Source organism: Excalfactoria chinensis, chromosome 21 (genome assembly GCF_039878825.1).
Source record: "Excalfactoria chinensis isolate bCotChi1 chromosome 21, bCotChi1.hap2, whole genome shotgun sequence".
In the NCBI taxonomy this organism is placed as follows: domain Eukaryota; kingdom Metazoa; phylum Chordata; class Aves; order Galliformes; family Phasianidae; genus Excalfactoria; species Excalfactoria chinensis.
Window position 1 is genome coordinate 1,951,375 of NC_092845.1, and position 25,962 is coordinate 1,977,336.

The 25,962-nt window shown below is 52.0% G+C and overlaps 2 protein-coding genes across 4 annotated transcripts in view; one reads left to right on the forward strand and one right to left on the reverse strand.

The window, feature by feature from the left end:
- Nucleotides 1–14,953, forward strand: part of ZBTB16 (zinc finger and BTB domain containing 16) — a 71,900-nt gene extending 56,947 nt beyond the window's left edge. For both annotated transcript variants that reach the window (XM_072355061.1, XM_072355062.1), the window contains exons 5-7: nt 6,977–7,147; nt 10,631–10,798; nt 11,132–14,953. In XM_072355061.1, coding sequence (XP_072211162.1) covers nt 6,977–7,147; nt 10,631–10,798; nt 11,132–11,361 — 569 coding nt within the window. In that variant the 3' untranslated portion in view covers nt 11,362–14,953. The remainder of the gene's footprint in view (nt 1–6,976; nt 7,148–10,630; nt 10,799–11,131) is intronic.
- Nucleotides 14,954–17,936: 2,983 nt separating this feature from the next.
- LOC140261454 (5-hydroxytryptamine receptor 3A-like) lies at nt 17,937–25,534 on the reverse strand. Of its 2 annotated transcripts, XM_072354884.1 has the most exons (10): nt 24,479–25,534; nt 22,788–22,951; nt 22,525–22,569; nt 21,604–21,713; nt 20,765–20,934; nt 20,468–20,628; nt 19,971–20,181; nt 19,312–19,545; nt 18,766–19,086; nt 17,961–18,683 (listed from the first exon to the last, which is right to left on the reverse strand). In XM_072354884.1, the coding sequence occupies exons 1-9, from the start codon at nt 24,549–24,551 to the stop codon at nt 18,788–18,790; spliced, it is 1,467 nt and encodes a 488-aa protein (XP_072210985.1). In that variant the 5' UTR covers nt 24,552–25,534; the 3' UTR covers nt 17,961–18,683; nt 18,766–18,787. The 2 variants fall into 2 exon arrangements, with proteins under 2 accessions (XP_072210984.1, XP_072210985.1); XM_072354883.1 differs by having other exon boundaries at nt 17,937–19,086.
- Between the last annotated feature and the right edge of the window lie 428 nt (nt 25,535–25,962).

Here is a 25,962-nt window from a genome sequence, read left to right on the forward strand (position 1 = left end):
GGTACAAACCCACTCACTTCTGGGCAATTTTTCACCTCGAGTCCAGCTGCCGCCATGATTGACATAAAGCCATTCTATAAATAAAGTCTTTCTCTCGTCTCATAAAGACTTTGTGGTTTAGTTTGCTTTCAAGGTCAAGATCAGACCTTTCTAAATAAACACATATCAAAGGATCATTAGCAAAGCAGCACTGTTAAATTGAGATATTAACTTCTGTCAACTGTGTGTTTCTTTTTTGTTCTGTAACTCATGACTGCAGTAGGTTTTTATTATTTTGGCCCTAGGCGGTAGCATCTGGCTTCTGTAGAGACTGTAAAAATTAAAAAGCAACACAAATCATTGCGAGAGAAAAGCAGTAAATTCAATGATAAGAATTTAAAATTAAAATGTTTCAGTGCTTTTTATATTCCGCAAAACATGAAACGAATGAGTTCTGTGCCTGTTGCAATAAAGCTACCGCCGCTAATAGTCACTTGATGTTTGGTTGGGTTTTTTTTTCCCTCCCCGTGTAATAATTCTTGGTAGAACGATCGCAGAAAAGTATAATAAAGAAGTAAACTGAGGAGGAGGATGAAGGGCAGTAGGGGAGGGAGAGGTGCTGGTCTAGGCCTTCCCGATGGGGAATGAAGGGCTGAGAAGTGGGGATCATGCTGTGCTCAGGTTGCACAGCACAGCAACAGGGCGATGCTGGACCCCATGGGCATGGGGTGGGAGCCCTGGCACAGTTTCCACGCGGGCTGCTGGCCATGGCACACAGCGAGGCGCGGGGCCTTTTGTCTCCCCCAGCCCTGTGAACTTCGCCAGCCAAAAGAGAGGTGAGAAGCGGATCCGGTCATTTTGCCTCACTAAAGGAGAATGAGAGCAAGTGTGAAGATTAGGGACGGAGAGGTCGAGCGAGGAGGGTGTGACTAATGCGCCGGGTCATTCAGATATGGGACCACATTGTTCCCCTGTCCAGATGGCCCTCGGAATAAATCACCTCCGGCGGGCGCGAGCTTCCCGGGCAGCAACGTTTGTTCAGCGCTTGCCGGCTGCGAGACCAGCACCGACAAAGACGTCACCAGCGCGGCCGCTGCCCACTTTGCTTTTTGTGCCATCCCTCTGCATTTGGGGAAGGAATCCTCTTCTTCCTCCTCTTCGGGCGCTGTCTCCCTCCCAGGTTTCAGGCTCAGCCTGCGGTGCCCGTTTTGCCCAGCTCTTTGTGTGCCGACAATCCCTTCTGACTCAGGGATGTTCTGTGATACCATGAAATCCACGATCTGCTCTTAAATATTTGAGCTTCTCCAGGTCTGATAAACCCTTGCTGGTTAAAGGAATGTGTGTATGTGCTCATGTAAAGCAGCATCTCCATCCTCCATGCCAGGGCACCCCTCTATGCCACCCAGCCTGGAGGGGAAGCGGGCGGCACAGGAGGCAGCTGCCTGTGCTGCTTTGTAAGAATGAATTTTCTGCAGTCAGTTAAACTTGGGAAGAAAGCTGTAGTATCTCTGAGTAAATAATAATAAACAAATACCCCCTTGAGAGAGTTTCCCTTCCATAAAGATGTTAATTAGCATGAAAGCTCAGTTGTGGAGTCCAGAGGCAGCAGTTGAAACTGGGATGATTTGGCGATTCCAGCACAAAATGAGTCTCATTTCTCTTTCTGCATGGGTTTTCCCCTCTCTGTTTGTGGGGCAGCCAGATGGACATCTCTTGTTTCCATTTCCAGGGTGCTGATGCCTTTGTTTCCTGCAGAAGGGCTGCGAGGAGGGTGTGATGGGTTTGCCAAGGGCCGGTGCAGCGTCCTACACAGCGCGTGTATGTGTGTGTGCAGTGCATTCTGTATGTAGGAAGTGGTTTCCAGGACAGAGCTTTCATCGTGTGGGTTTTTTCTGTATGAGCTTTCTTTGGTGCTGCCAACTACTAATGCTGTTTTTCCTTTCATAATCAGGAAAAGGGATACCGAAACTAGGTTAATCTCCTTACACCAGTAGCTCGTGTCTGACACTGTGGTGGGGCAAAGCACAATCCAACTGCACTGCTGCCTTGGCCAGCAACGTGCATGTCTGCCTCACCTTCTCCTCCTCCTCCTTCTCCTCCTCCTCATCCCAACAGGATGTGCACTGCAGCATCCCCTCCTCTAGCACGTCCCTGGAGATCCCACTGCCTAAGAACTCTTCAAGTATGTGCTCAAGTCCCTCTGCTCTGATAGCTTTCAGTCCTGCCCTTTGATGCTGTTCTGAGATGTGGTTGATCATTAGGAAATATCACTGGATGTTAAGAAAAATGGGGATGAGTTGGGGTTGGATTTGGTGAAATTAGTGGACTTTTCCAACCTTAATGATTCTATGGTTTTATGATCACTTGTCCACCTCACTTCCCCTGGGACATCCGCTCTTGGCCAACATGAGTCAAAGCCGACTGGGGATGAAGGTTACCCGTAGCTCCCTGATTCCAAGGCTGATAAAGACTCCCCCTAGCCCTGCTTCCATACAGTCAAACTCCAGCATTCTCTGCATTGTCCAGCAGCTGGTGACTGTGAAGGAGCCATTGACGCAGTGACAAAAAAATTCCAAACATCTCTGAAATCTAATCTTGCAAGACCCAACAATCCCTGGACTCTTGTTTGGCGTACCAGGAATTGTTTTTTAGCCTTCCACTTGACTCTTAGCAATTGCAACAACAGTTTTTTTGCATGCCTCTATTGCATGCACATAGCTTAAGAGATTCAATATGAAGAGTGAGTGAAGACCGAGTATTGGAGGCACTGAGCGGGTGGGATCTGTGTGTGTGCTGTGTGTTTGTGTACACATGCACCTATATAAATGCATCTTTTAGTTGAGTGGCTCACAGCTAATGCTGGTGTCATTGTGCTGATGTTGTTCAATGTAGGATGTATTGGGGCAGGCTGTGGGGATGCCTCACAATCATGGGAGTGGTGGAGGTGTTACCATGAAGGCAGCAGGCAATGCCTGGCCCTGTTGGTAGCCCTCACTGTATGTTTGAGCCCTAAAGCCCATTGTTGTACCAGAGCCTTTGATTAAAGGTTTATAATGCTATTACTTATTCTGGTGATGGACAGTCAGAGAGGCCAAGCACCAGAAGCAATAAAAACGTAATGAGTGTTTCATACCTAGGGTGAATCAGGAAGAGATTTTGGTTCTGCAGTCCTGGTGCCTTCTCCAGGTGCTCAGAAGTGCCCAGCGTTCATCAGGTGGGCACCGAAGCCCCAGCACCATCCTGCACCCAGGTCCCAGTGCTGGAGCTGCAGGAGCTGGAGGCGAGGGCTGAGATGGAGTGGCCGCATCTCTTGCACACGCACACACACGCAGAGGGGAAAACTTGAAGTCAAACGTCTCAAAGTCAGATCCCTTTTTAGTATGAATTTGCTGTATCTCATTCTGAGCACTAATTCCAATTTAATTGCAAGTGGCCTGAAGCCTCTTCAATAGGAGTAACAAATGGTTTGATTTTGTAAACTTCATCAGACTGCATTTTAAATGCGACACACTAGCCCGGCTCGAATGCCAATGAAGCACTGAAGTAGCTCTCTGTTTACTAATTATCCGTTTTTACTTCAAGCCACGCTGGCTGGCTTGTCTGATTAAATCGGATTTGTGGGATAGAGAACAGCTAGCAGAGTTTTCTCTATAGTAAACGAGATTGAAACTATGGACCGCCTGGCTGCACACTGTAAATTATATTTCCTTTTAAAGGGGACGTGTCTCTTTTATTTCTTCGGCGTACCTCCTGCATGTTAAACTTTGTGGTACAGAAACGCACCGGGTGCCTTTTAAAAATAAGAGGAAAAACAAACCCTCATTCCTTGCCATATGCCTACGTGTCTCCGGGCAAATTTCATGTTCATTCCTTCTAGCGTGGAGTCAGGGTGTGGAAGAAGCGTTGTGCTTAATACTGCGGAGATTTTAGCATTCCCCACCTGAAGTTTGAAAAGAGGAGTCCCTGAGTGATGGGAAATGCATCTCCTTTGCCTTTAAATACATGGGGAAAAGCACTTGTTTGGGAGCCTGGAAAGCGAAGCGTGGATATCCACGCGCACAGCTGCGCTCTCAGGGCTTTTCCTCCCTCGAGCAAGCATCAGTCCTGCAAAAATCACATCTCCCATCACCTGTTATTTAAACCTGCCTCGCGCAGAGCGGGCGGCGCTCTCTTCCAAATAGTTAATGCTGCATCCAGCATCTCATCTACATGGCAGCCTGTCGCTCCTGCCTTGGAAACCCGCAGCACTGCTACACGCAGTATTAATTGTTTACTGCTGCAGGCTGGAGGCAAACAGCACATCGGCTCTTAGAGGAGAAAAAAGGGAAGATGGGAGAAGGTGGCTATTGAATGCGGCGTAATAGGGCTGTGCTTAAACCTCCACTGTTGCTAAGACTTTAATTCCACAAGCTTGACCTATTCTGCCCTCTCTCTTGGTATCTATCTTTGTGCCTAGAGCTTTTTATATTTTAATTTGCTTTTGAATGTCCTACAAAATTAATGGTATACTTTTTGCCATTGTGTGGCGTACAGTACAGGGAAGGCCCCGTGGTGTTCGCTGATAGCCGCGTTTCCCTGGAAATGAATGGTCACCGCACTTTTCTGTTCCATATTCGCCCCTTTTAATTGTTGACAGTAAAAAGCGTTTAAATGCTGCTTAATTTGTAATCATCTTCCCGAAAAAAAGGAGAGAAACCATTAAAACGTCAGCGAAATGAATAAATCCGTCTTCCTCTTTTTGTGCCTACGTGGCGGTGTTTATTTATCGGGGGTGATTTTTCTTTCAGTGGCCGCGCATTGAAACGGCCCCACGGCTCCAAAGCCAACGGGGTGCCATCGTAGGGAGGTGGGGCTTTTCCTGCATCACCCCTTTTTCTCCTTGCCAGCAGGTCCTGCCTTGCCAGCTGTGCTTTTGGAGGTGGGTATGGTTGAGTGGTGGGCTCTGCTTGGAGGTCCCCGGTGCCCGTGTGCTGTGTGATGGCACAGTGTGTGGTGACTGCAGAGCTGCATTGCCGTGTCACCAGGCTGCAAACTCCCCATGTCCCCATCGCAGCACATTGGGGCACGCAATGGGATGTGTGTCCATCCCTGTCGCCTTGTCCTTGGCCACCCGTCCTCATCGATGCCACCTTATCCTTGGCCACCCATCCCCAATCCAACCATCCCCAACCCTACAGCCACATCCCACCGGACAGCAGGGCTCCCCACACAAGGCAGCTCCTCTCCAGCACGGCGGCCCAACATAGCCCAATTTTTCAAGCGGGGGCCAATTAGTTTCACAAATGAGGGCCCTATGGTGCCAGGGAGGATTTGTTCCGGGCCTGCGCACTGGCCCGGCTGCATTGTCCTGCCCCCACCCCCGCAGGAGCCCATTGTCCCTGGCCCCAGCGGGGCTGCTCCCGACGGATTGATGGGGGCTGGCGTCCCGCCGGCCGGGGCCCCCACGGCACAGCTGGCCACGGCACAGGGGCTCGGCCCCGCCGACCTCTGACCCGTCCTGCTGTCACCGTGAGAGCGCGGCCGGGCTGCATACCGTGCAGGATTTGCTCTGCACCACCCGCTCGGACGGGCTTTGTGTCTCCTGGGCTCTTGGGAGAGTTTTGTGTGCAGCTGTGAGCGAGCGCGCGCGTCCCCCGGATAAATCCGTGAGGAGGGAGGCAGCAGCATCTGCACCGGGGCCACCTCGCTGCTATGTGGTTTGATTTCCATTTTGCTCATTTATTTGCACGTTCTCGGCGTCGCACGCTTGCACGGTGCACACCTCACCCAGGGGATGGCCAGCATCGAGCCAACTCACTGCACATACACAGGCGTGCACAACCTGGGCTGTGCAGGATCTCTGCACTACTTTTTGGTGCATTTTGCCACCAGCACAAAGCAGGGACCCATCCTGTTCGGCAGGGTGATGCTGCAAGCAGGGATCTATCCACAGCACTGCAGGTGCCAGGAGCACACGGTGCCCAGAGCTCCCCCAGCACCCCCTTGTGTAGTGGCTTTGATCCTTACCACCCCTCAGGTTCATTTTGGCACTGCGAGGATCAGCCCTCCCATTCTCCACAGTGTCTTAAAGGTTGCGTGTATTTGTTGCTTACCTTGAACATCTTGCTGCTGCTAATGAATTGCTAATACAATTTTCTAGATAATTTTATTTCCATAGTCCTCCCATTTTAATGTCTCCAAAAAGCTAGCATTTATTTGCTTAATCTCCCGGTGTAATACAATTTACACTGACTCATAGGTTCTGAACAATCAGCTATGCATAAACTAAAACAAATTGTTTAATAACACAAAGGTCTTATATTTTTATTGACTGTGTGTAAGTATCTCTATCTTTGTGTTGGTGTCCCCTTTTTTATGTACTCTTCTGCTGATGCAGCCAATTTTGCTATTGTGGCTCATAGGATTTAAGCTTCTGGTGGCATTACCACCGAGGGTCACAAGCAGTGCTGGGGATGTGCATGTGGTCCTTCTGTGTTCAGCCCACTGCTACCCAGAGCAGCTTTACATGATGCTCAGGCGTCCAACTGTCTTTCCTTTGGGTCCTTTTTCCACCTGTCATTAGGGGCTCTGTCTCACACAGGTGCATGCAGCCAACCATCAGAACACAGGGAATTACCCAAGCAGGTGCTTTGCATTTGGGTTGGGGGTGTGGAGATGCAAGCCTGCAAGGGATTTGCAGCTGTGCCCAACGCAATAAAATCCTCCTGCTCTCTTCTTGCACTTCTTCTCCCTGCTGAAGGGCTGGAATTGCTGCAGTCCCACTGCCAGCCCTTCTGCTGCCCCCTAGGAGTGAGGGCTGCAGGACTCTGCCCTGTGCTGGACTTCTTCCCATCCAGGGATGCTCTGTGTGTGGTTGAGCAGGTGCAGAAAGCAGGCTGCTGTCTGCAATGAGAGCTGGTGACTCTGAGTGGTCACCGGGGCTCACAGTCCTCTATGTTAGGACCACCCCTGGGAGACCCCCAGGCACTGCCTCACTCCTCTGTCTCCTCTCTTGCAGGTACAGACATGGCTGTGTTCTGCCTGCTCTGCGGCAAGCGCTTCCAGACGCAGACTGCCCTGCAGCAGCACATGGAGGTGCACGCCGGGGTGCGCAGCTACATCTGCAGCGAGTGCAACCGCACCTTTCCCAGCCACACTGCCCTCAAGAGGCACCTGCGCTCCCACACAGGTACAGCCAAGGCCACTGAGAGCAGTCCTCTGCCATGGGGTGTGGGATCCCATTGCTGCCCTTGTCCAAGGTGCACCCAGTTGGGTTCCAAGCTCTGTGCAGGAGAGCTTGGGGCTGGCAGCTTGGTGGCACCCAGCAGTTGATGCTGAGCTATGGATAGAGCTGGAGGAGCTTCCTTTGCGTCCAGGAGGGCTGGGACAAGGTTGTTCCTTGCCAAACTGAACTTTTATTCTTCTCTTTTTTTTAATCTTAAATATATCGAGGCGACTGTCATCCACAACTGAGTTTGCTTGGGTTTAAAAAGAACAAGAAAACAAGGTGGGGGTGGGGGAGAAAGCACTGTGTGTGTAATAAGTTGATCCGGTATAATGTGACATGTGACCTTCTTAGGGGATGTGCCATCTTACCCCACTTCATCGGCTTAAATGCAGTAGATGCACATAATCAGCTGGTACTCGGCTCTAATGGGATTACAGTGACCTGGGCTACGTGTATATGGTATTTACACTGCACGCCCACCAAGGTGCTTTTAGGTTAAATGAGAGCTGGGGTATGAAACCAAGGATTTGACCGTGTTACTCGGTGTCCTTAAACCACCTGCCTGATGGTGGCCCTGTCCTCCTGTGCTTTGCTCCTGCTGTGTATCTCCATGATGTCTCATTGCTGTGGGACTGCAGTGTAGGGAGAAGCAGTTCTTAGAGCATAAGACTGCTTCATATTGTGCCAGGGAAGGTTCAGGTTGGATGTTAGGATAAATTTCTTCTCCCAGAGAGTGCTTGGGCATCGTCATAGATGCCTGTTGAGGTGGTGGTGTCACCATCCCTGGAGGGAACATGGAGATGTGGCAATGAGAAATATGCTGGGGTGGGATGGGGTTGGGGATCTCAGTGATCTTTTCCAACCTTAATGATTCTCTGATTGATCATATGTAGGAAAGAGGTGTCAGTGCATCCCTTCCAAAGCAGAAAGTGAAAGTTCCCTAGTAGGTTTAGTACCTGAGTGTGGTGTGTTTGGGAAAGCCAAGCAGCACCATAGGACTTTCCTCCTGCTTTTCTTTTTGCTATGGGAAAATGACCCTTCAAATCAAGCTTCTGATGAGGGATGGCCTCCTGCCGTCCCCATGTGCTTCTGTCCCCAGGAAGGAGCTGCTTCTCCCCTTGTTCATGGCAATGAGGTTGGATCTGGAGCCTCGCAGCACCCAACACGTGCAGCAATGTAGCAAGCCTGGGGAGCTGACCCTCGCCCAGCTCAGTGATTAGCGGGATTGTGCTGCTCCACGCAGCAGAAAGCTGGCCTGTAATTTGCAGCCCAGCTATGAATCAGAGTGACTGAAATTGCTTTTTGCAGCGGTGGGGAGGCGGGGATGGTTTGCAGGTGGGTGGAGGGAATGCTCCTCTCCCATCTTTTCCCACACCAGTTGTGAGGCTCGCGCTCCAGCAGCACTGTGATTGCTGGGGGGAGGCAGATGCAGATTGTTTGCATCTCTTTTTCTTCCTCTTTTTAACCAGTTTCCTGCACACACATGGGTTGGGGCAATATCACAGAAGGTCTGCATCACCAGTGCCTGTTTTGTCCTGCATCCATGCTCCCAACCAGGAAACCCAGAATCACACAGCACTTACGATCCCATTAATGCTGGGTGGAGCAGCTATTCATAGCAAGTAATCCAGTGACCTGGGCTGTAGGCCACTCTGCGTGGGTTCTGCCCCCAGCCCCTGATGGTTTATTAGCTCTTGGCTTTAAAAATAAACCAGGATCCTTCAGAGCTTTATGAGTAGTTAGTTGTGCTCCGTGGTTATTCTTGGAGTGGAAGCACAATGCTGAGTCCACAGAGAGCTCGTGATGTGGTGCTCAGCTCTGTGCTGTCCTTGCCTGGCATCCCAGAACTGGGAGAGCACAGCAGGAATTGGAGGGTCTTTCTTCACTATAGAGAGGGTAAAGGCTGCAGCCCTTGGAGGTATCCCAGTTTTGCCAACCCCTCTTTCTGCTGAGTGGGTCAGAATAAGAGAAAGGAGAGGATGCTGGTGTTGTACAGAAGGGTTACACTGGGGTTTCTCTGCTGCTTATTTATAATCCAAGCCCTTGCACTGATTTCCTCAGTGCCAGTGGATCCATTGCTCTGCCTCTATGGCACAGGGCACCAGGTAGTGGCGCAGAAGCGGGTCACAGGTGCTGGAGGGGATCTAATTAGTCCCCTTTGTCCTGAATTTAATGCTATGCTCATTAAGGGTTCTGCAAAGTTAATCAGCGTGCCACAAATTGGATTTTAATTTTTTTTTCCCCCCTGGTTCTGCAGCCGGAGCAGTGCTGCTGTGGCGATGTGGGTCCCATTAGTGTCCCCGCACTGGCACTGTGTGTGTATGGAGGGTGTGGGTCTGGCCTTCGAGATGCCATATTTAAACTCATTTACCACATGATCAGGTTGATAATTAAATTCATGCGGATCCTGTCAAACCAGCTCCTGAGTTTAACACTTCACTTAAAGTACCAGGGTGCTGTAAAGAAGCAGCAGGAGGAAAAAAAAAAACACTATTCCCATGGGTGGCTGAGGCTAAACGAGAGAATCCTTCACCTGGCTCCCATCTCCAGGTGTTCTCTTAACTATTGAGCAAATGGGAGTGCTGAAATGGGCAGCTGGCTGTTACATGATAGAGTGGTTCGGGTTGGAAGGCATTTCATGGGTCTTTTTGGTTTTAGGAACGAGGAGCCCAATGGAAAATAGAAATAAACCTGCATCCCGCACAGGGCAGTGTGGTTAAAGATGTGCTTTGCTGGTTTGGGGGTGTGTAATGGGGAGGTGTTTGCACCCTGTGGGATCGTTGCTGGTTTGCAGCCGTTGGGAAACAATGCCGTGCACAGAGCAGCAGACCTCTCTGCAGGGCTGGGGGGAGAACAGGCAGAGAGTAAAATATCATTGCAAAGAGGAAGTGAAAGCACAGGCATGTGAGTATATAACTAGAAGGACAATTTATGCCCAGGCACGAGTGCAGTTTGACATGGGGATAATGAAAAAACGTAGGTCATTGTGGATGACTTAAGCCTTCACAGCTGAAGAAAATGTATGAAATGCGAGGAACATTACACGCTTGGCAGCTCTGCACATCTGCAGTAGGACAAGTGAAATACAGTTGGCCATTCTTTACCATAAACTGTGGTTGTAGGATATGCAGCACAGAGAAATTGTAATTACAGTGACAAGACAAATCAGTAATATTTAAATATTCATGAACAAAGTCTTGGACGATCAATCTATCTTTATTGTCCTTGCCTTCACTGCCGTAATAAATAAGTAGCTGGAGCTCTCACCTTTCATTCAAATAATTCTGAGTTTGGTGCTGAGCCTAAGTTCATTTATCAGGGTGCTGAGCAGCGCTGCGGTGCGGGGCTGATGCAGGCAGGGGGCTCCGAGCGTGCAGCCCTGAGCTGTGCCCCTGCATCACTCCCCACATGCCTGCCATGGGGCTGACCCACATGTGCTTGCAGGTGACCACCCCTATGAATGCGAGTTCTGTGGCAGCTGCTTCCGGGATGAGAGCACGTTGAAGGGCCACAAGCGCATCCACACCGGGGAGAAGCCCTACGAGTGCAACGGCTGCGGCAAGAAGTTCAGCCTGAAGCACCAGCTGGAGACCCACTACCGCGTGCACACGGGTAGGTGCCGGGATCAAGGCTGGCTGCTGGGGAGAAGGAATCATTGAATGCGTCAGCGTGGAGCTATTGTAAATAGCAGATCAATAGTTAGATCACTTTTGCTGTTCATTACTTCATTATTTGCTGTGTCTATGCACAGAGCAAGTATCGATATTGGGCGCGCTGGGCAGTTAATTACTGTGCTCAAGCGAGGTCCCGCAACCTTGTGCAGTGCTGGAAGCCCATGTCATGCTGACCCCATCCCACTGACCCCATCCCACTGACCCCATCCCACTGACCCCATCCCACTGACCCCATCCCACTGACCCCATCCCACTGCCCTGTTTCCCACAGGTGAGAAGCCCTTTGAGTGCAAGCTGTGCCACCAGCGCTCCCGGGATTACTCGGCCATGATCAAACACCTTCGGACCCACAATGGCGCTTCCCCATACCAGTGCACCATCTGCCTGGAATACTGCCCCAGCCTCTCCACCATGCAGAAGCACATGAAGGGCCACAAGCCAGAGGAGATCCCCACCGACTGGAGGATAGAGAAGACCTATCTCTACCTCTGCTATGTCTGAGGGACACAGAGGGGGATGCGGGGCTGAGTCGTGGAGGACTGGGCAAAAAAAAATAATGCATCGTCCATGGCCTTTTGTTTCCATTTTTCGTTTGTTGCTGTTGCTGGAAGGATCCCTCACTGGGGTTGAGGATGGGGAGGTGTGGGCACATGGTGCTCACAGTGTGGGGGTCACACGCTGGGAACGCCGGGGGCTGCAATCTGCCATTCCCACCCACGGCCCCTTCCCCTCCCTTGGCCCTCTATTGGGTTGCGTGTCCCCTGACCCCACTCCCTTTGTCACCACCAACCAGCAGCCATCCTGCCCAGCACAGGTGGCACCAGGTTGATTCAGTGCGAACGGTGTAGTTTGTGCCTCACTTTGACATCGTGCGTGTGAGCAGCGATTTGGGAACACTTTAATTTCATCTTCTCCCTTCTAATCCCCATCAGTGACCCCTTTGGAGGAGCTGTCGCGGATCCCTCTGGGTGAGGCGGTTACCCTTGGGCTCAGCCCCTTGTTCAGCGGGAGATCAGCACCTCGCAGGTGGGACAGCGCCCGGGGCTGCACTCACCCATTGGGCCCTACTGGGGGGCTCTATGGGGTGCTGTGGGGTGCTGTGGGGTGCTGCTGGTGTTCCCAAAGCTTTGGCAAAAATCTGGAGTGAAGACCTCTGGTTTGCAGGGGTTGCGTGAGGCCGTGATCCTCCTCCTGACCAAAGACCTTTCTATGCATTTCTTTTTTTCCTTTTCTTCTTATTGGTGAGGGGAAGACGAAGCCTTCAGCAGGAGGATGAAGCTGGGGGCTGCGTGCTGCTCCCTGTCCCCATTGGAGCTGCAGCTCCTGTCCCACAGCATCCCTGGCCCTTGGGTGAGCTGTGGCGATGCTGGGCCAGGAGATTCTCTCTTTTCTTCTTTGTGTTTTTGGGTGCTTGGAATGTGCCAACGCTTTTTTTTTTGCCCAGCCCTCAACTCCCAGAGTCTGCAGTGGAGCAGACTGTAATGAATGGCTTTGCTCTGTTTTGGTTTGAGTGTTGTTGGTTTTTTTTGGGTTTGTTTTTTTTTTGGTGGGCTTTGGTTTTGTATTTTTGCTTTTGGTTTATTTTTTTTTTTTCAACGTTTTTGACTCTTTCTGTGTTTAGCACATTTTACTTGAAATTACCTCGTTTTTTTGTGACCTCATGAGCTTTTATTGATTTGGGGGTGGGGGGAGGGGGGGGGCGGTGGTGTTGAAGTGATGGGGCCGGCTGAGGGCCACACTGGGGCCGGTGAGGTGGAGATGCCAGGGAGGGGATTGTGTGCTGGGCCCCATTGGCCACCTCTCGTGCATTATCCTTTACCAAAATGGTATTTTTTAGAGCGGCCTGACAGAGCCTGGCTCGCCGGTTCGGAAAGCTACCTCTTGTGTTTGTTTTTGTTGTGTTCTGACTTTTTTTTTTTTATTGTTTTTATTTTATATATTTTTTTTTTTTGCAGTGACGGAAGCACAGTTTGCAATATTTGTGTTCGCTTTTGTGATGCCATTTGGGTTTTCATCTCATGCTTTACTTGCAATGGTGTATTATTTTGTAATTTAGCTGCGTTTGTATTAAATTGGGGAAGGAGGGGAGGTGGGGGGAGGGTGGGAGAAATTAGGGAAAGGTTTTGTAGATGGGAGTAAAGGGAAGAGAGCAGGGTGTCTGTACTGCTGTCCCCTGTCCCCTTGCTCCCTCACTGTCGGAAACGTGAAGGCCTTAATCTGGGGAATTCGCTGCCGTGTGACAGCGTGGTGGGGCAGGGCGCAGCCCGGCAATGTGTCGGTGCTGCAGGGAGGGGAGCGTGAAACTTGAATAGGAAAGTGGAGCAAGTTGAGTGCTATCTGTAATGTGAAAGCCCGGGGTGCACTGCAGGGCTGGCGTCGATGCCATGAGCTTTTGGGGTGCTGTGCAGCTCTGAATGGGGTGGGTTTGCAATCGTTCATATGCAGAGCGTCGCCCTTTGGTCATGCACAGGGTTTGCTGGGGGGTGTTCATGGGGGCAGGTGGCTGCGATGGGGGGCCCTGAGTGGTGGTGGTGCTGCTGGGGGGGGGGTCTGTCCATGCAGAGCACCCTGCAGCAATGCCCCATGTGCACCTGCGAGCAGCAGCACTTTGGCTGCTCCGCGCCGAGGAGGTGAAGCGGGGTGGATGCTGTTGTAGTACAATCCAGGATGTAACTTTGGAGAATGGCTTGTTTAATCTTTGTGCCTAAAGAGAAACACACACATACACACAACCGACAACGAAACGACACACCAGTTCTTTCGCATCAACAGTTGCTGCAATTTCTCACAAGTCAATGGTACCTTTTTGCAGTGAATTGGTACTGCTGGTCGTGGGTGTCATGGTACTGCTGAGTGCTCAGCTGAGCTCACGTGGCTTTTGTTGCTTTAACGTTCCCTCCCCTCTCACTGTCCCCTTCCTCCCCTAACACAGACATCGGCATCGTTTGGCTTCAGAGCTCAGCATGGTGCAGAATGGGAATCGGGATTCCCATTGGCTCCCAAACAGCACAGAGTCAATGCAAGGCTGTGTCTGATGATGGGTTGCCCAGCTAGAGGGTGACGTGATGGCCAGTTTCCCTCTGTGATGCTCATGGAGAGCACCTGGCATGTGCTGTGCTGAGCTGTGGGCTGTGCCATGCCGGTGTGTCCCCATGTTGGGCAATGCAGCACAGTGCAGTGCCTCTCCCACACCCAGTCCTTGTGTTTGAGTGCACATCCTAGTATTTGTTTCACATAGTGTTACGTATGCATGAACTTCTAAGGCTGCGAAGCCATGGTAAAGCTCCATGACACCTATCCATATATATATAAGTATATATATGTATATTATAGCACTGAGGACCAACTGCCCTGCTGGACCAAGCAAACTAAGGCTTTCTTTCATCGCTTGTCTTTTATGTCGTGACAGCCCAAGTGCCAGTCTGATTGCTCTGTATTAAAACTAGTGTTTGGAATTAATTGATGTTATAGTTCCGTCTACCTCAGCACCTCCTGGTAGCCTCATTTTAGAAGGTGCCCAATTTTTTGTTTATGTTTCTTCAGAGTATGGGTTACTATTATTTTTTTTGTACGATTGTTTCCTCGCTGTTTGTTCCTTTGCAGTACTGCTTGCGAGTCCTATCTGTTCTCTAGCCACAGATGCAGTTAGCTAAAATTCCCTGGAAAAAAAAAAAGAAAAAAAAACGAACAAAAATGAATAAAAAAATAAGAAGTCCCGAGTTGTGGTGTCTCCTAGTTGCAGCTCTCCGCATCTGCCTTCATTCTGTGTAGATTCAGATGCATTTCTTTGTAAAAACTTCAGTGTTTCTGACAGAGGAAAAGAAAAAAAAAAGGAAAAAAAAAAAGAAAAAAAGGAAAAAAAAAAAAAAAGAATATACTGCTGCAGGTTTTTTTCTCTCCATGTGTCACTAAGTGAAGTTCGTGCCTTCTATAGCAAAGAGAATATTTTTTACATCCTACTAACAGTAGATTTTTTTGTAGTGGACATTTTTTGTATTTTTATTTATAAGTCTCATAAGGAAAATAGCAATGTTCAGTTGTATACCTTGAATCTGCAGTTAGAAGAAACAATAAAGTTAATTCAGTTGTCTCAGCCTGCTGTCTCATGTCGCTGTTCTGTGCTCGGATGCCGGCCCTTGGGAGGAGGATGAGGAAGATGTGGTGGTGGAGCCCTCCAGCGCTGTGCTATTGGCACTGGGTGTTCCTATGGTGCAGGTCAACCAGTGCTGGAGGGCTGGGTGAATGAAGGGACCCATCTCTTTACACCCTTTGACTAGGCTCCATCTCAGGGGGTGGGTGCTGTGGGAGCAGATCCCACTGCTGTGACCCTGGAGAGTTGGGGGACTGGATTGGCAAACAGGAGCTGCTGTTTTTTCTAAGGACGTGCAGCCTGGAAGGTGCTTTTCCAGGGAAAATGGAGGTATGTGATTGTGGCTCTCCAGAATTTCTTTTTCATTAAGAGCCACGAGCTCCTAAAAAAGCTTCCTTCTTATTTATGCAGGGCTCCCTCCGTGATTTGGCATAGGAGAGGGCCTTTACAGTGGCGGAAAATGAAACGTGCCTCCTGTTTTAAAGTCCCTTGGCATCCCTGGAGACCGTTTCATCGTGCACCGTGTGATGCTTGACAGGGTGATTTGCTGCTGTCCTTTATTTTTTCCTGTTTGAGGAGAGAAGCATCAGCATGTACAGCTCTGCCGTTCTGCTTCTGAAGCCAAAAGGGCCGTTCCCACCCTGTGTGGGTGCTATTCCCACCCATGGTTGGCTCTGCCTCGCTGGGATGGTGCATGCACAGGTGCGTTTGCATTACTTGGGAAAGGGGCAGGGCTGCCTGGGTGAGGTAGGAGCAAACAGCAAGAGGGTGATACACAGCAGAAAGCCCACACAGGGGCTCCCTGCTGCTGTGGGGTGCATGGGGTGCAGCCCTTGGCCCTGCTTGCTGCTGTCAGTGCAGGCACTGCTGCTGCATACACAGCTCGCCGGGGAGCAAAGCGAGTTTGCCTCAATGAAAGTGAACTCGTTCATTTAAACCTGACTGCAGAGTAGTCTGGCCCCCTGCTGTGTTAATTATCCTGTAGTTCTAAACTGATTGCTGTACACTAAGCTTAAGCCCTCCTTTATTTATTTACTGACTACATTAACAGCAAAGTCTGCACTCCTTTTATGTCGCTGTACGGCATGCGGCACTCAGCCCGGTGTGCTGCAAGCTGCTCCCTCCCACCCTTAGTGCCCCCTCCGGGGGGCCAGGATGCAGTTACATGCCCATCGTATAGCAGTCCCAGTGCAGTCACTCCATGTAACATGTCATTTATTTTTCAGGTGATGGATGCAATGCGCTGGTGTGAGTGTGGGCCCGGGGGTGAGGGAGCAACGTGCCCACCCCAAGGCTCCCACAGAGCTCCAACTCCCCCAGGACAGCTGTGCCCCATCTTCTGCACTGTGAGTCCTGCTGCAGAGCACAGCCAGCATCAGTGGTTCCTGGCCCATGGTGGCAACGCGTGAGCCTCCAAGTGGCATCTGCCTCTGGGTGCTGCCTCTTGGCACAGCCCCTCCTAGGGATGTGTTGGGTACCCCTGGTTGAGGTGTCCTGCTTGCAGCAACCTCCTGTCTGCACCATCCCTCATGGAGGAAGGGATAAGATCCCACCACAGCGTTTGGCCTCATACAAAGGAGTTATTATAACAGGGAAATTGTCATAGGACTGGGCTTTTGTCTGCACATTCACACAGCAGCTGGGAGTGATTATGCTGCAACAATGTTCTGTTCCATCAACATTATGTCCTCATTAAACCTTTATTAGTAGATTAGATTCAGATTTATTGATTTTTTTGTTGTTGTTGTTTAGAGGAAAATCCAGACTCATCTCACAGAGATGCCTGTAACTTTTCCTGCATGCGGCACTTCCCAGAGCGGTGCAAGGGAAGAGCACTAATCTGAGAGGGAGAAAGCCTGGATGCTTCCTCCTGCTCTGGCTTAACTTCTTTCCCTCGGCAACCTGTGGAGCAGGTGAGGTTTAGCAGCTCTGCACTAGGATCAAGTCACATCGGGACCAGGATTGCCAGAGAAGAGTTGTCCATGGGATCCATGGGAGCTGTGGTGGCACAGGTGAGCCATGGGGCAGAGGGTGTCTGTGGGGCATGGCTGAGGAAGGCGATCCAGTGGTCCCACTGACCTCAGCCCAGGTCTCGTGCAGGCGGGAGGCATCGTACGCCCGGTTCAATGGGCCCATTGGATTTGTCTGTTGGAGCGTTTGATGTTACATGAAGGCAGCTCATTCCAGAGGGTGTTAATTGCCCGCTGCAGTGATCAGGTCTGTAGCACCATCGATCTCGGTAGGATCAATGGGCTGATTTAGTGTCTCACAAACTCTTTAACTGGACACCTCATCAATAGCCAGCCACTTACAGACCATCAGCACATTAGCGCTGGTCGGGGCTGCCAGGAGCCCACACCAGCCAGCCAGCAGCCCTCCTGTCACTTAGCAGGGAGTTTTCCTGCATGTGAAGGCCTTGGAGGGTGTCTGGCCTGTGGATTGAGGTTGGTGGGCTTGGGAGTGGCCACAGAGGTGCCAAACACTGTGATATCTGTGTTCCTGCCGAGGAGCTACCAGAGCAAACAGGATGAGGCCTCCCTTCATCACCAGCACTTTAGATGATGGTGCCTGTGCTGGATGCTCAGGTAAGAAACCAGTGTGAAGTGCATGTCTTTACCTGTGCAGGGTTTCAGGAACCGCCCTGAAAATGCCATCAGTTTGGCTTTTTCTCTTGGCAGACATCGCAGCTTCCTGACACACTACCCCCATTCTGCAAACACGCTGTGCAGGTATCGCACTGGGCAAAGCAGCTCTCTACAGTTTTTGGCTCTAATCCCAGTCCTGCTGTTCTGAAATGCAGGAGCTCCTTTTCTCTCCTGTTAGACAGCAGCTTCATGCCTCTGCCCTGGCAGAGGTGCACAGAGGAAGCATGCTTCTGTATGACAGCTTTGGAAGCCTGCATTAGTGGAGGACCAAGACAGGTAACCTTGTTGGTCTCTTCCAGCGTTGCTTTCCTATGGCAACAGACCCATTTGCACTGCTTTTTAGAGTTTTATTTGTGTCTCCCCCAGCTAGTTCTCTCCCAGTTACTGTACTGGTGGGTAGGAATGTGGAGGGGATCTGCCAGTCAAGCATGCAAAAAACAGTCAGGGGAAGGGGAGACATAGACATGCAGGACCTGATGAGCCCCTGGCTCTGGTGAAGCATTAACAAAGAACGAAAAACAGGTGTGCAGCTTCCAGTGCTTCGTGCAGGGCGAGTGGAGCTGGTGAGCACAGCCCTGCGTGGAGGGCAGATCCGTGTCCCTCTTCCACAGCAAGTTACATGATGAGGATGAAGGTGGGACTGGGATGAAGTTGGGTGGTCCTGAGATGGAGGAGGGAGTGGGGAAACACCCTGGGGAAGGGACGGGAGGGGGGTGGGCTCCAGATGAGCCCCCACTGGGCAAGGTGAGGGCTGAGCCCCGGAGGGAGCGGCCGGCGCAGGAGTGTGTCGGTGCCGCTGTCCGTGGTGCTGAAGCGCCGGGAGGGACCGGGTGGGAGCGGAGCCGCGCCGTGCTCGTGGCCTTGTCCCGGGTGGGGGGAGGAGGAGATGGGTGCAGAGGCTGCAGCCACCCGGGAAGCCCTTGTGAGGTGTGAGAAGGGGAAAGGAGCTCGGTTGGAGCTAAGAACGGTTCGGTTGGGGTGGGTGTGCTCTGTGTTTGCTCGCTTTTCCTCAGCCCTTATCTTAGTGCTCAGATGCTGCCGCTGCTTTAGAGCTACTGGAAGTGGGGTGATTGCACCAGTCTGGATCCCTGTAGTCAGAAAACACAGGTGGTTCTGAGTGCAAGAACCGGGGAGTAGTCTCTGGAGCGCAGCAGCATCTGAGGTCCTCACTTTGCTTGCCCCAAAATACAGCTCAGGCATATTGCCACACCGACCAGAGGGTGCCCAGCGTGACAGTGTAGGCCAGGACAGCCACCAGGTATGCTCGGAAGAGCAGGACATCCAACACGTAGCCCACTTGCAGCCACTCACGGGCAACATCACGAAATTCATCACGCTTCTCAAGGAACTGGCGGATGGTGGTGATCTCGTGCAGGATGCTGTGAATGAGCAGAGAGCCCTCTGCTGGAGTGGCAAAGGCAGGGGTGGGCCTTGTGCCCCCTGCCACCTCTCGCTCCCGAGGGTCTTCAGAACTGTAGTGGTTCAGCTTGGCTGCAGGATTGAGAGAGAGAAGTGGGAAAAATCCATTTAGATGCAGAGCTGAGACTTCTGCGTGTGATCTGGACATCTGGATTGCTGTGCATGTGCCACAGTGCTCCAATAGAGATGGTTAATTGAAAGAACAACTGCTAGTTCTGATAATACACCATTAGAAGAGCTTTAGGCTTAGTTTTGCATAGGGTTCATTTCCCTTCTGCTTCTCTCCCCAGTCCTTACCTGTGCTGTCATTGTTCTCCACGTGCCTGGAGATGTCTGAGCTCTGTGTTCTGGTTTGGCTGAATTTCTTCCTGTCCCAGATGCAGAGCAGCGCAGTGGCACGTTCCAGCAGTAAGTGCTTCACCCAGCTGGGGACGTGAGGCTGCAGGTCTTGTTTGTGTACCAGGCGCACAATGAAGATGGTCTCTGTGAGGCTGATGACGAGCAACGCCATGCACACCACAAAATAGATGCCTGTGGAGATGCCAGCAAGGTGAGTGGCCTGCAATGGCCAGCACAGTCTTTAGATCGATGCACAGTGCAGGCAGGTCTTGAGTGAATTCTTCCTGCCAAGCCCTGCAGCAGAACTCTGGTCACATCATAGAGCTGCAGCTCCTGTAGCTCCAGACCTACAACTGCTATTGCAGTTGCTGTGTATCCCACCCCACCTGTCATTCTGCTCTCTGGGTTGCTGTGGCAGTGCCCACACAGCCATTCATCTGCTCCAACACAGGAGCTCCAGTGCAGCTCTGGCAGATACATGGGGTAGCCTTGATACCTCCAAATCCTGAGCTACTTTTACAGCCCCCACTTCTGTACCGACCCACATCTCCCATTTCTTGCTCTTGTGTGAGGAGCTCTTGCCCCAGCATCAGCTGGAACCAGTGGTGCTGCCATACCTATCAATGGGGTGCCAACAGCAGTAGCTGGAAGAGTGTCAGATACGATGATGAGGAAAACTGAGTAGCCCAGGAGGAGAGTAATCTTGAAAGAGACCCTCTCGCCGCTGTTGGGAGGCAGGTAGAAGCCTACAATGTCCATCACCATCAAGAAGATACTAGGGAGCAACAGGTTGATAGTATAAAAGAGAGGACGCCTCCGGATGACCACCTGTTGGGATACAGAGATACAGGAAAGGTTTAGTGAAGGCAAGAGCCCTGCTTGAAGGGTGGGCTTGGGCTGGTCTGGGTCTCTGCTTAGGCAGGTGAGAGTGGTGGTGGTGGTCAACCTCAGAACAGTTGAGGGATGCACCTCAGCACGGGGCTGGGGAGCAGCTTGGTGATGAAGTAATGAGACCAGGGGCAAAACCGTGCCATGGTGCCTCATCTCTAAGAACAGCAGCACTCAAAACAGGGCACAGCGTGACACGGGGCCACAAGAAGCTAAGGGCCCTTACGTAGAACTTCATCTCTGCGTAGCTGTCGCTGCTTTTGACACTGAACTCCTGGAAGTGGCTGAGTACGTAGAGCAGCTCCCACTCGCCCTGGTTCATGAAGACGCTCCTGTCGAATTTCACCAGCTCCGGCTGCCGCCACAGCGAGAGGTTGATGTCGTGGACTGTAAGGGAGGTGGGGACCGAGCTGCGGGCTGCCGGGCACGGCATTCCCGAGCCGCTGGGGCCACCTAGAGGGGGGATGCATCCCCTGCACGGAGCCGCCCGCCCCAATCCCGTCCCCGAGCCCCCCGCGCTCACTGTTGTGCAGCCAGCTGGTGAAGGTAAGCGAACAGTTCTGGACGTCGAAGGGGAAATTGTAGATGTCCAAGCTGCAGGCTGTCACCACTTGGATGGGTTTGAGGTTCTGGACCTCTCCGTGGTGGCGAACGTAGACGTAGGGGACGTCAGGGGACTTCCCGACATCCACGCTGGAGGGCATAGGGACAAAGAGCATAAGGGTAGGGAGCGCTCTGGGGAGGGCTGTGAGTAGCTGGGCTCCTCCTGGCAAGTTGTGTTTGGGATGGGGACTGCCCAGCGCTGGGACCTTTCCTTGCTGTTCTGCCAACCTGCTCTTTTGGAAACAAGTGGAGGTCAGGGGAAAGGGCCAAAGTGTCAGCAGCACAATGCTCCGTGTGGGCACAGCTGCCCCATTTCATTACTGTGCTCCCCATGCACTCCCAGAGCAGCACAAGGCCATTTGTGGCTCTGTCTCGTGGGGGTCTCTGCAGCATGAGATGGTGGGAACACCTTAAATCCCAGCAGAAGTGGGGGTGGGGAAGGACAATGGCTGGCTTTGCAGGGAGGGCTGGCAGCTCTGCAGCTGCCCTTGCATTGTGCTTCCTTAACAAAGCCTTTCTCCAAATATCTGGATCCCACCCCCAGCACAGTGTGGGTAATTACAAATGTTTGCAGTTAGCCAGCATTGGAAATGTCCCAAGTGCCAAGACGTTCCCCATCTGCAGCCCACTGCATATGGGGGCAATGCCAGTTCTGTGCCAGGAATACAGAGCAAGGCACAGTGATGGGAGAGGGAGATTAAAGCCCCGAGCTCTCTTTTGGGGTTTCCTGCAGTGGGGCTGGGGCTGTGCTGTACTTACAACTCGTTGATGAGGATGTCAGGCACCCAGATGCTCTCCGCAGGAAGGGAAATCTGTGTGATGTTGTCAAAGTGAGCTGGATCCCACTGCAGGAACTCATCTGTCCAGTGCTGTTGGGGCAAAGCAAGAGAGGATCTGGAGGGTAACGCTGGCCCTAGCCCTGCCACGATCTAAACCTAATGCCAGCAGCCTGCCACAGAGAGAAGCCCTAAATGCCTTGTCTGAGGGGAAGGAAAGCCCATTTGTCCAGCTACACAACAGTGAGAAGCAGGCAGTGTGGAAGCTGTGCCTTCAGAGTCCTGACTCAAGTCCTGCAGAGGTCTTGTTATGCCCTACAGTAATGGGGGATAACCCCATGGTGTCAGCTGGGAAGCTGTCACTCAGACACATTTGCCTCCCAGAGGGGCTGGCTCTCACAGGGACACTGCCCCATCCCCATGAGCACAGAAATGCCTGTTCTTTCTCTACCTGAAGTTGCCTGCTTCTGCACTCATCCAGGTGCTTTGTGTCTCATGGGCCTTGCTGAGGGTCAGTTCATTGACTGGGCAGTCACAGGGAACAAAAAACAGAGGTGAGTGAGTAGCTGAGCGGACAAGGAAGCTGTCTTTATGGAAGAGACTTGCAAGTACAGTGTGAACTCAAAGGAGATTTTCCTTTCTGTTGAATTTAGTGCTCCACAGCCATCCTGCATCCAAGGGAGATGGCTGCAGCTTTGGAAGGAGCCACCAATCCAGGACCTGTCTGCAGGGCTGGGCACTGGGATGTGGAGGTAGGCAGATATCAGAGCTGGCTGACAGCAGCCTGCCTTCCCCCATGCACCCCTACTGGGACAGGCATATCCCTACACACTGTGGGGCAGAGCATCAGTGCTGGCAGATGGGGCTGGAGGGAGATGGGGGCCAGCAAGGTCCATGGGCTCACCTGTCTGTACCAGATGTAGGTGGTCAGCACCTGGTTTTTCTCATCCTGTGGGAACAAAAGGAGGAGTGTGATTGGAGCAGGGTGACAACAGACCATTGCTGGTGTGGGTGGATGGAGCTTGCCAAGGGGAATTTGTGCAGCAAGCATCACTCCTTTTGCAGAGGAATGAGCAGCAGCACAATGCTGTGGGGTGGAAGGGGAGAAGCTGGCTGGGAACCCCTTGGTTCCCCATCAGTGCTGGGATGGGAGGACAGCAGACTCACCACGCTGAGGATGGCATACACCATGACATCGATGGCCACAGTGGTGGTGGTGCGCCAGTCCCGCACGGGTCGGACTCCCCTCCTGTAGTGAGTCAGCAGCGTGTCGGACAGACGGAGCAGGGCTGGAGTGGAGGGATCCGGCTCTGGGCTCCCCTGCAGGGCTCCTAATGGGATGGGGAGAAGCAGCTCATGTTTTCTGTCTGCCCCCTGAATCACCCTGACCTTCCCTTAGGCTGTTCCTGAGTCTCAGATGGCCACGTCCCACCTGAAGCTGCTGTCTGCCTCTTCTCTAGGAGTGACATCAGGACAACTGCGAGGGAATCACTGCCCCAAGGTGAGTATTCTAACTCTTATTACTTGGAGAGGTGTTGTTTCTTTAAACTTAGCCTTCAACTTCAATGTAAAGATGAACCAAGATGCTAAATTCATTCACTAGGTAATGAAGAAGGCTCAAACCTGTCTATACCAGACAAAAAAGGTACCTGTGTTAATCCTTGGAGGGCTGCACCAGGCTTTGAATTCAGCTCCCCAGTGCTTTCTATGGCACAAAAAAATGCCTGCAAATGCTACTGGCCTGGAAAGCGACTGCAGGCCAGCTGGGTTTTTTTGGCTATTGGTCAAATATCTGCTCCTTAGCACATCTTTGCTGCCCCAATGCGTTCAGGCAATGCTGGGAAGGTTCTGTGCCACTCCTCCATCATTTGTGGCACTGAACGGCACTGCGTCAAGGCTGAGGAGCCTGAGTATTGGGCAGCACATCTGTGTGTACAGACCTCATCCCCTTGTGGCACATGTGGGAGTTGGATGCTCTGAGCCCACAAAAGGAGGAGGTGCAGCACAGGGCTGTGAGATTACAGCTGGGATAGCGGCACTCTGTGCCATGTTGGCTGGGAGCTGGGGCTCCCACATTGCTGCTCCAGGCACTCCTCCTGCCCTATATGTGTATGGTGTATGGGCTGAAGCTGAAGAAGGACCCACAGAGCTGGTGTACTTGTGTGCATGCAGCTTTGGCCCTGTGTGGGCATTGCATCTGCAGCTCTGCATTGCCAACCCAGCATCTTCAGCTATGAGTGCCATCACTTTATTGTGCAGGATCAATGTTGGTGTTGGTATCTCAACCGATAGAGCCTGTGTGTAATAAGAGGCACTTACTGGAGCAGGTCTGCAGTGCTGGTCCTAAGGCTTGGCTGGCTCACACCACCTGCCACACTGCAGGTAAGTGCCATTTGCTCACTGTTTTCCATCTGAGCTAAAGGGAATTCAGCCCAGCCCCGCAGTTGGGCCATGGCATGCAGCCATGCCAGCACTGAAGTGGGATCACAGCGCCATGTCTGGGGACCCTTCCTTGAGATCCAAGTGCTCTGAAGCCCCTGATGTGCCCAAAACTCAGCGCTGGGTTCAGATAAGCCATTACCTCCCTCTCCTCGCAACCACACTCAGTCAAGTGCGCAGTGCCTTGGAGCTCTTTCCAAGAGGTTACCCATGGATCTATCCCATGGATATGGATTTTGAATAACTTTAATCTTAAATACTTTAAAAAAAACCCCAAACAAGCAAAAACACCAAAACAACCCTAAAGTTTGTACGTTCTGTAGAGCCATTGCTAACGTGAAGGTGCTCCAATAAGCCTCCAGCTGCAAGAAACCAGCTCCTCCTCCCACCCCTGCAGGTTTTCCCCATCGTATCCTTACCTGCATCCTGCAGCATCCACACCGGTGGCAGCAATGCCAGGAGCAGCGACACAACAGGCACCACCAGCACCATGGTGCCCAACGTCTCCGGCTCCGTCCTCAGTCTGAGCTCTCCTCTAAGTGAACCCAATCAGAGAAGCAGGCAGCACTTTTTGCTCACTGTCCCCCAGCCGTCAGGTTTGGGAAAATGCGTAATTAATCTTGCAATCAGCCTCTTCTGCTGCATCGAGTTTCAGGAGGGGAGGAGGGAAGGAGGAGGCTGCCTGCCCCACAACTGGCATGCAGCGAATGCTGAGCATACAAGCCCCCATGCACAGTGCTGGGGGGAAGCTCCTGTTTCTTGGAGGGGTGGGAGCTGGTTGCATCATCTGCGGGTGGCAGCAGTGTGAGATCTCCCCATCACGGCTGTGCTACTGTGGGTGCCGTGCAGGTGAAGGATGAAATCCATGCTATGCACTCACCTTTTAGCTGTGCAGGTTCGTTCTGGGCAACTGCGAGCCATGGAGGAAAGAAGGGGCTGCAGGAGGTGTATGGGGAGCAGTTCTGGTGATGGGGAGAGCCACGAGGCTGTGCCAGGAGCTCTTTCACGGCCTGCAAATGAGACAGGTGAGACTATGCCAGGGGCTTACAAAGAATAGAGCCATAGAATCACTGGATTCTATGGAGGGGACCTCTAAAAAGATCACTGCGCTTCAACCCCCTGCCATGGGTAAGTTGCTGCCTACCAAACCAGGCTGCCCAGGGCCCCATCCAACCTGGCTTTGAGTACCTCCAGGAGTGGGGTGTTTGGTGAGGGTACAGCTGGAGCTGCTGTGGGGCAGGATAGGCTTCCAGCAGTTCTGGAGCTGCTCTGAGCAGAACTGGAATTGGAGTTGCTAGAGGAAGCAGGGAGGGAAGCCTGGGGATGAGCAGGGCAAGCTGAACAAGGGCTTTCCCCAAAGCCCCATGGTGCTCCCAGCTTCCCCAGAAGCTCCCCCATACTGGGAGGGCTGGTGAGGCAGCCAGGCAGGATCGGAGCCCTCAGCTGCGGCACGGAGCAAATTGCATCAGATGGCAGCGTGGAGTCACTTAAACGAGATAAGAATTAGTGCACAGCCCTGATGAACTCCCCCTTGGCTGCCAATAGCGGTGTCAGGGAAAGAGAGAGTGTAAAGCTGGGGCTAATTTGATTTCTCGGCTCTGTTAGCGGATGGTAAGTCACCTCCCGGGGAGCGCAGACAGCTCGGAGCTGTTTGCTGTTATTGAATCTGGATAATAAAAATCACGGGCAGAGCCACAGCGGTGCTGGGGACCGTGCCCTGGGCTGCAGTGCTGGGGAGCATGTAGAACCCGCTGCCACCACCCTGTCCTCCTGGCACCTGAATTGAGTGGGACATGATGCACTGCACAGGGTCCATCCGAGGGTCTCAACATCATGATAGGGTCTGGGATGGAGCGGGACAGTAAGGAGCAGTGAACCGCAGCCTCAGCAGCAGCATCATTAA

What these genes read in the sequence shown, in the direction of transcription:
- LOC140261454 (XM_072354883.1), bottom strand. Translation starts at nt 24,551, where the DNA reads ATGGTGCTGGTGGTGCCTGTTGTGTCGCTGCTCCTGGCATTGCTGCCA. An exon ending in GTGGATGCTGCAGGATGCAG is followed by an intron (nt 22,952 to 24,478) that starts GTAAGGATACGA and finishes CCATCCCATTAG; the next exon opens with GAGCCCTGCAGGGGAGCCCA. An exon ending in TGTTGGCACCCCATTGATAG is followed by an intron (nt 19,546 to 19,970) that starts GTATGGCAGCAC and finishes GCATCTCCACAG; the next exon opens with GCATCTATTTTGTGGTGTGC.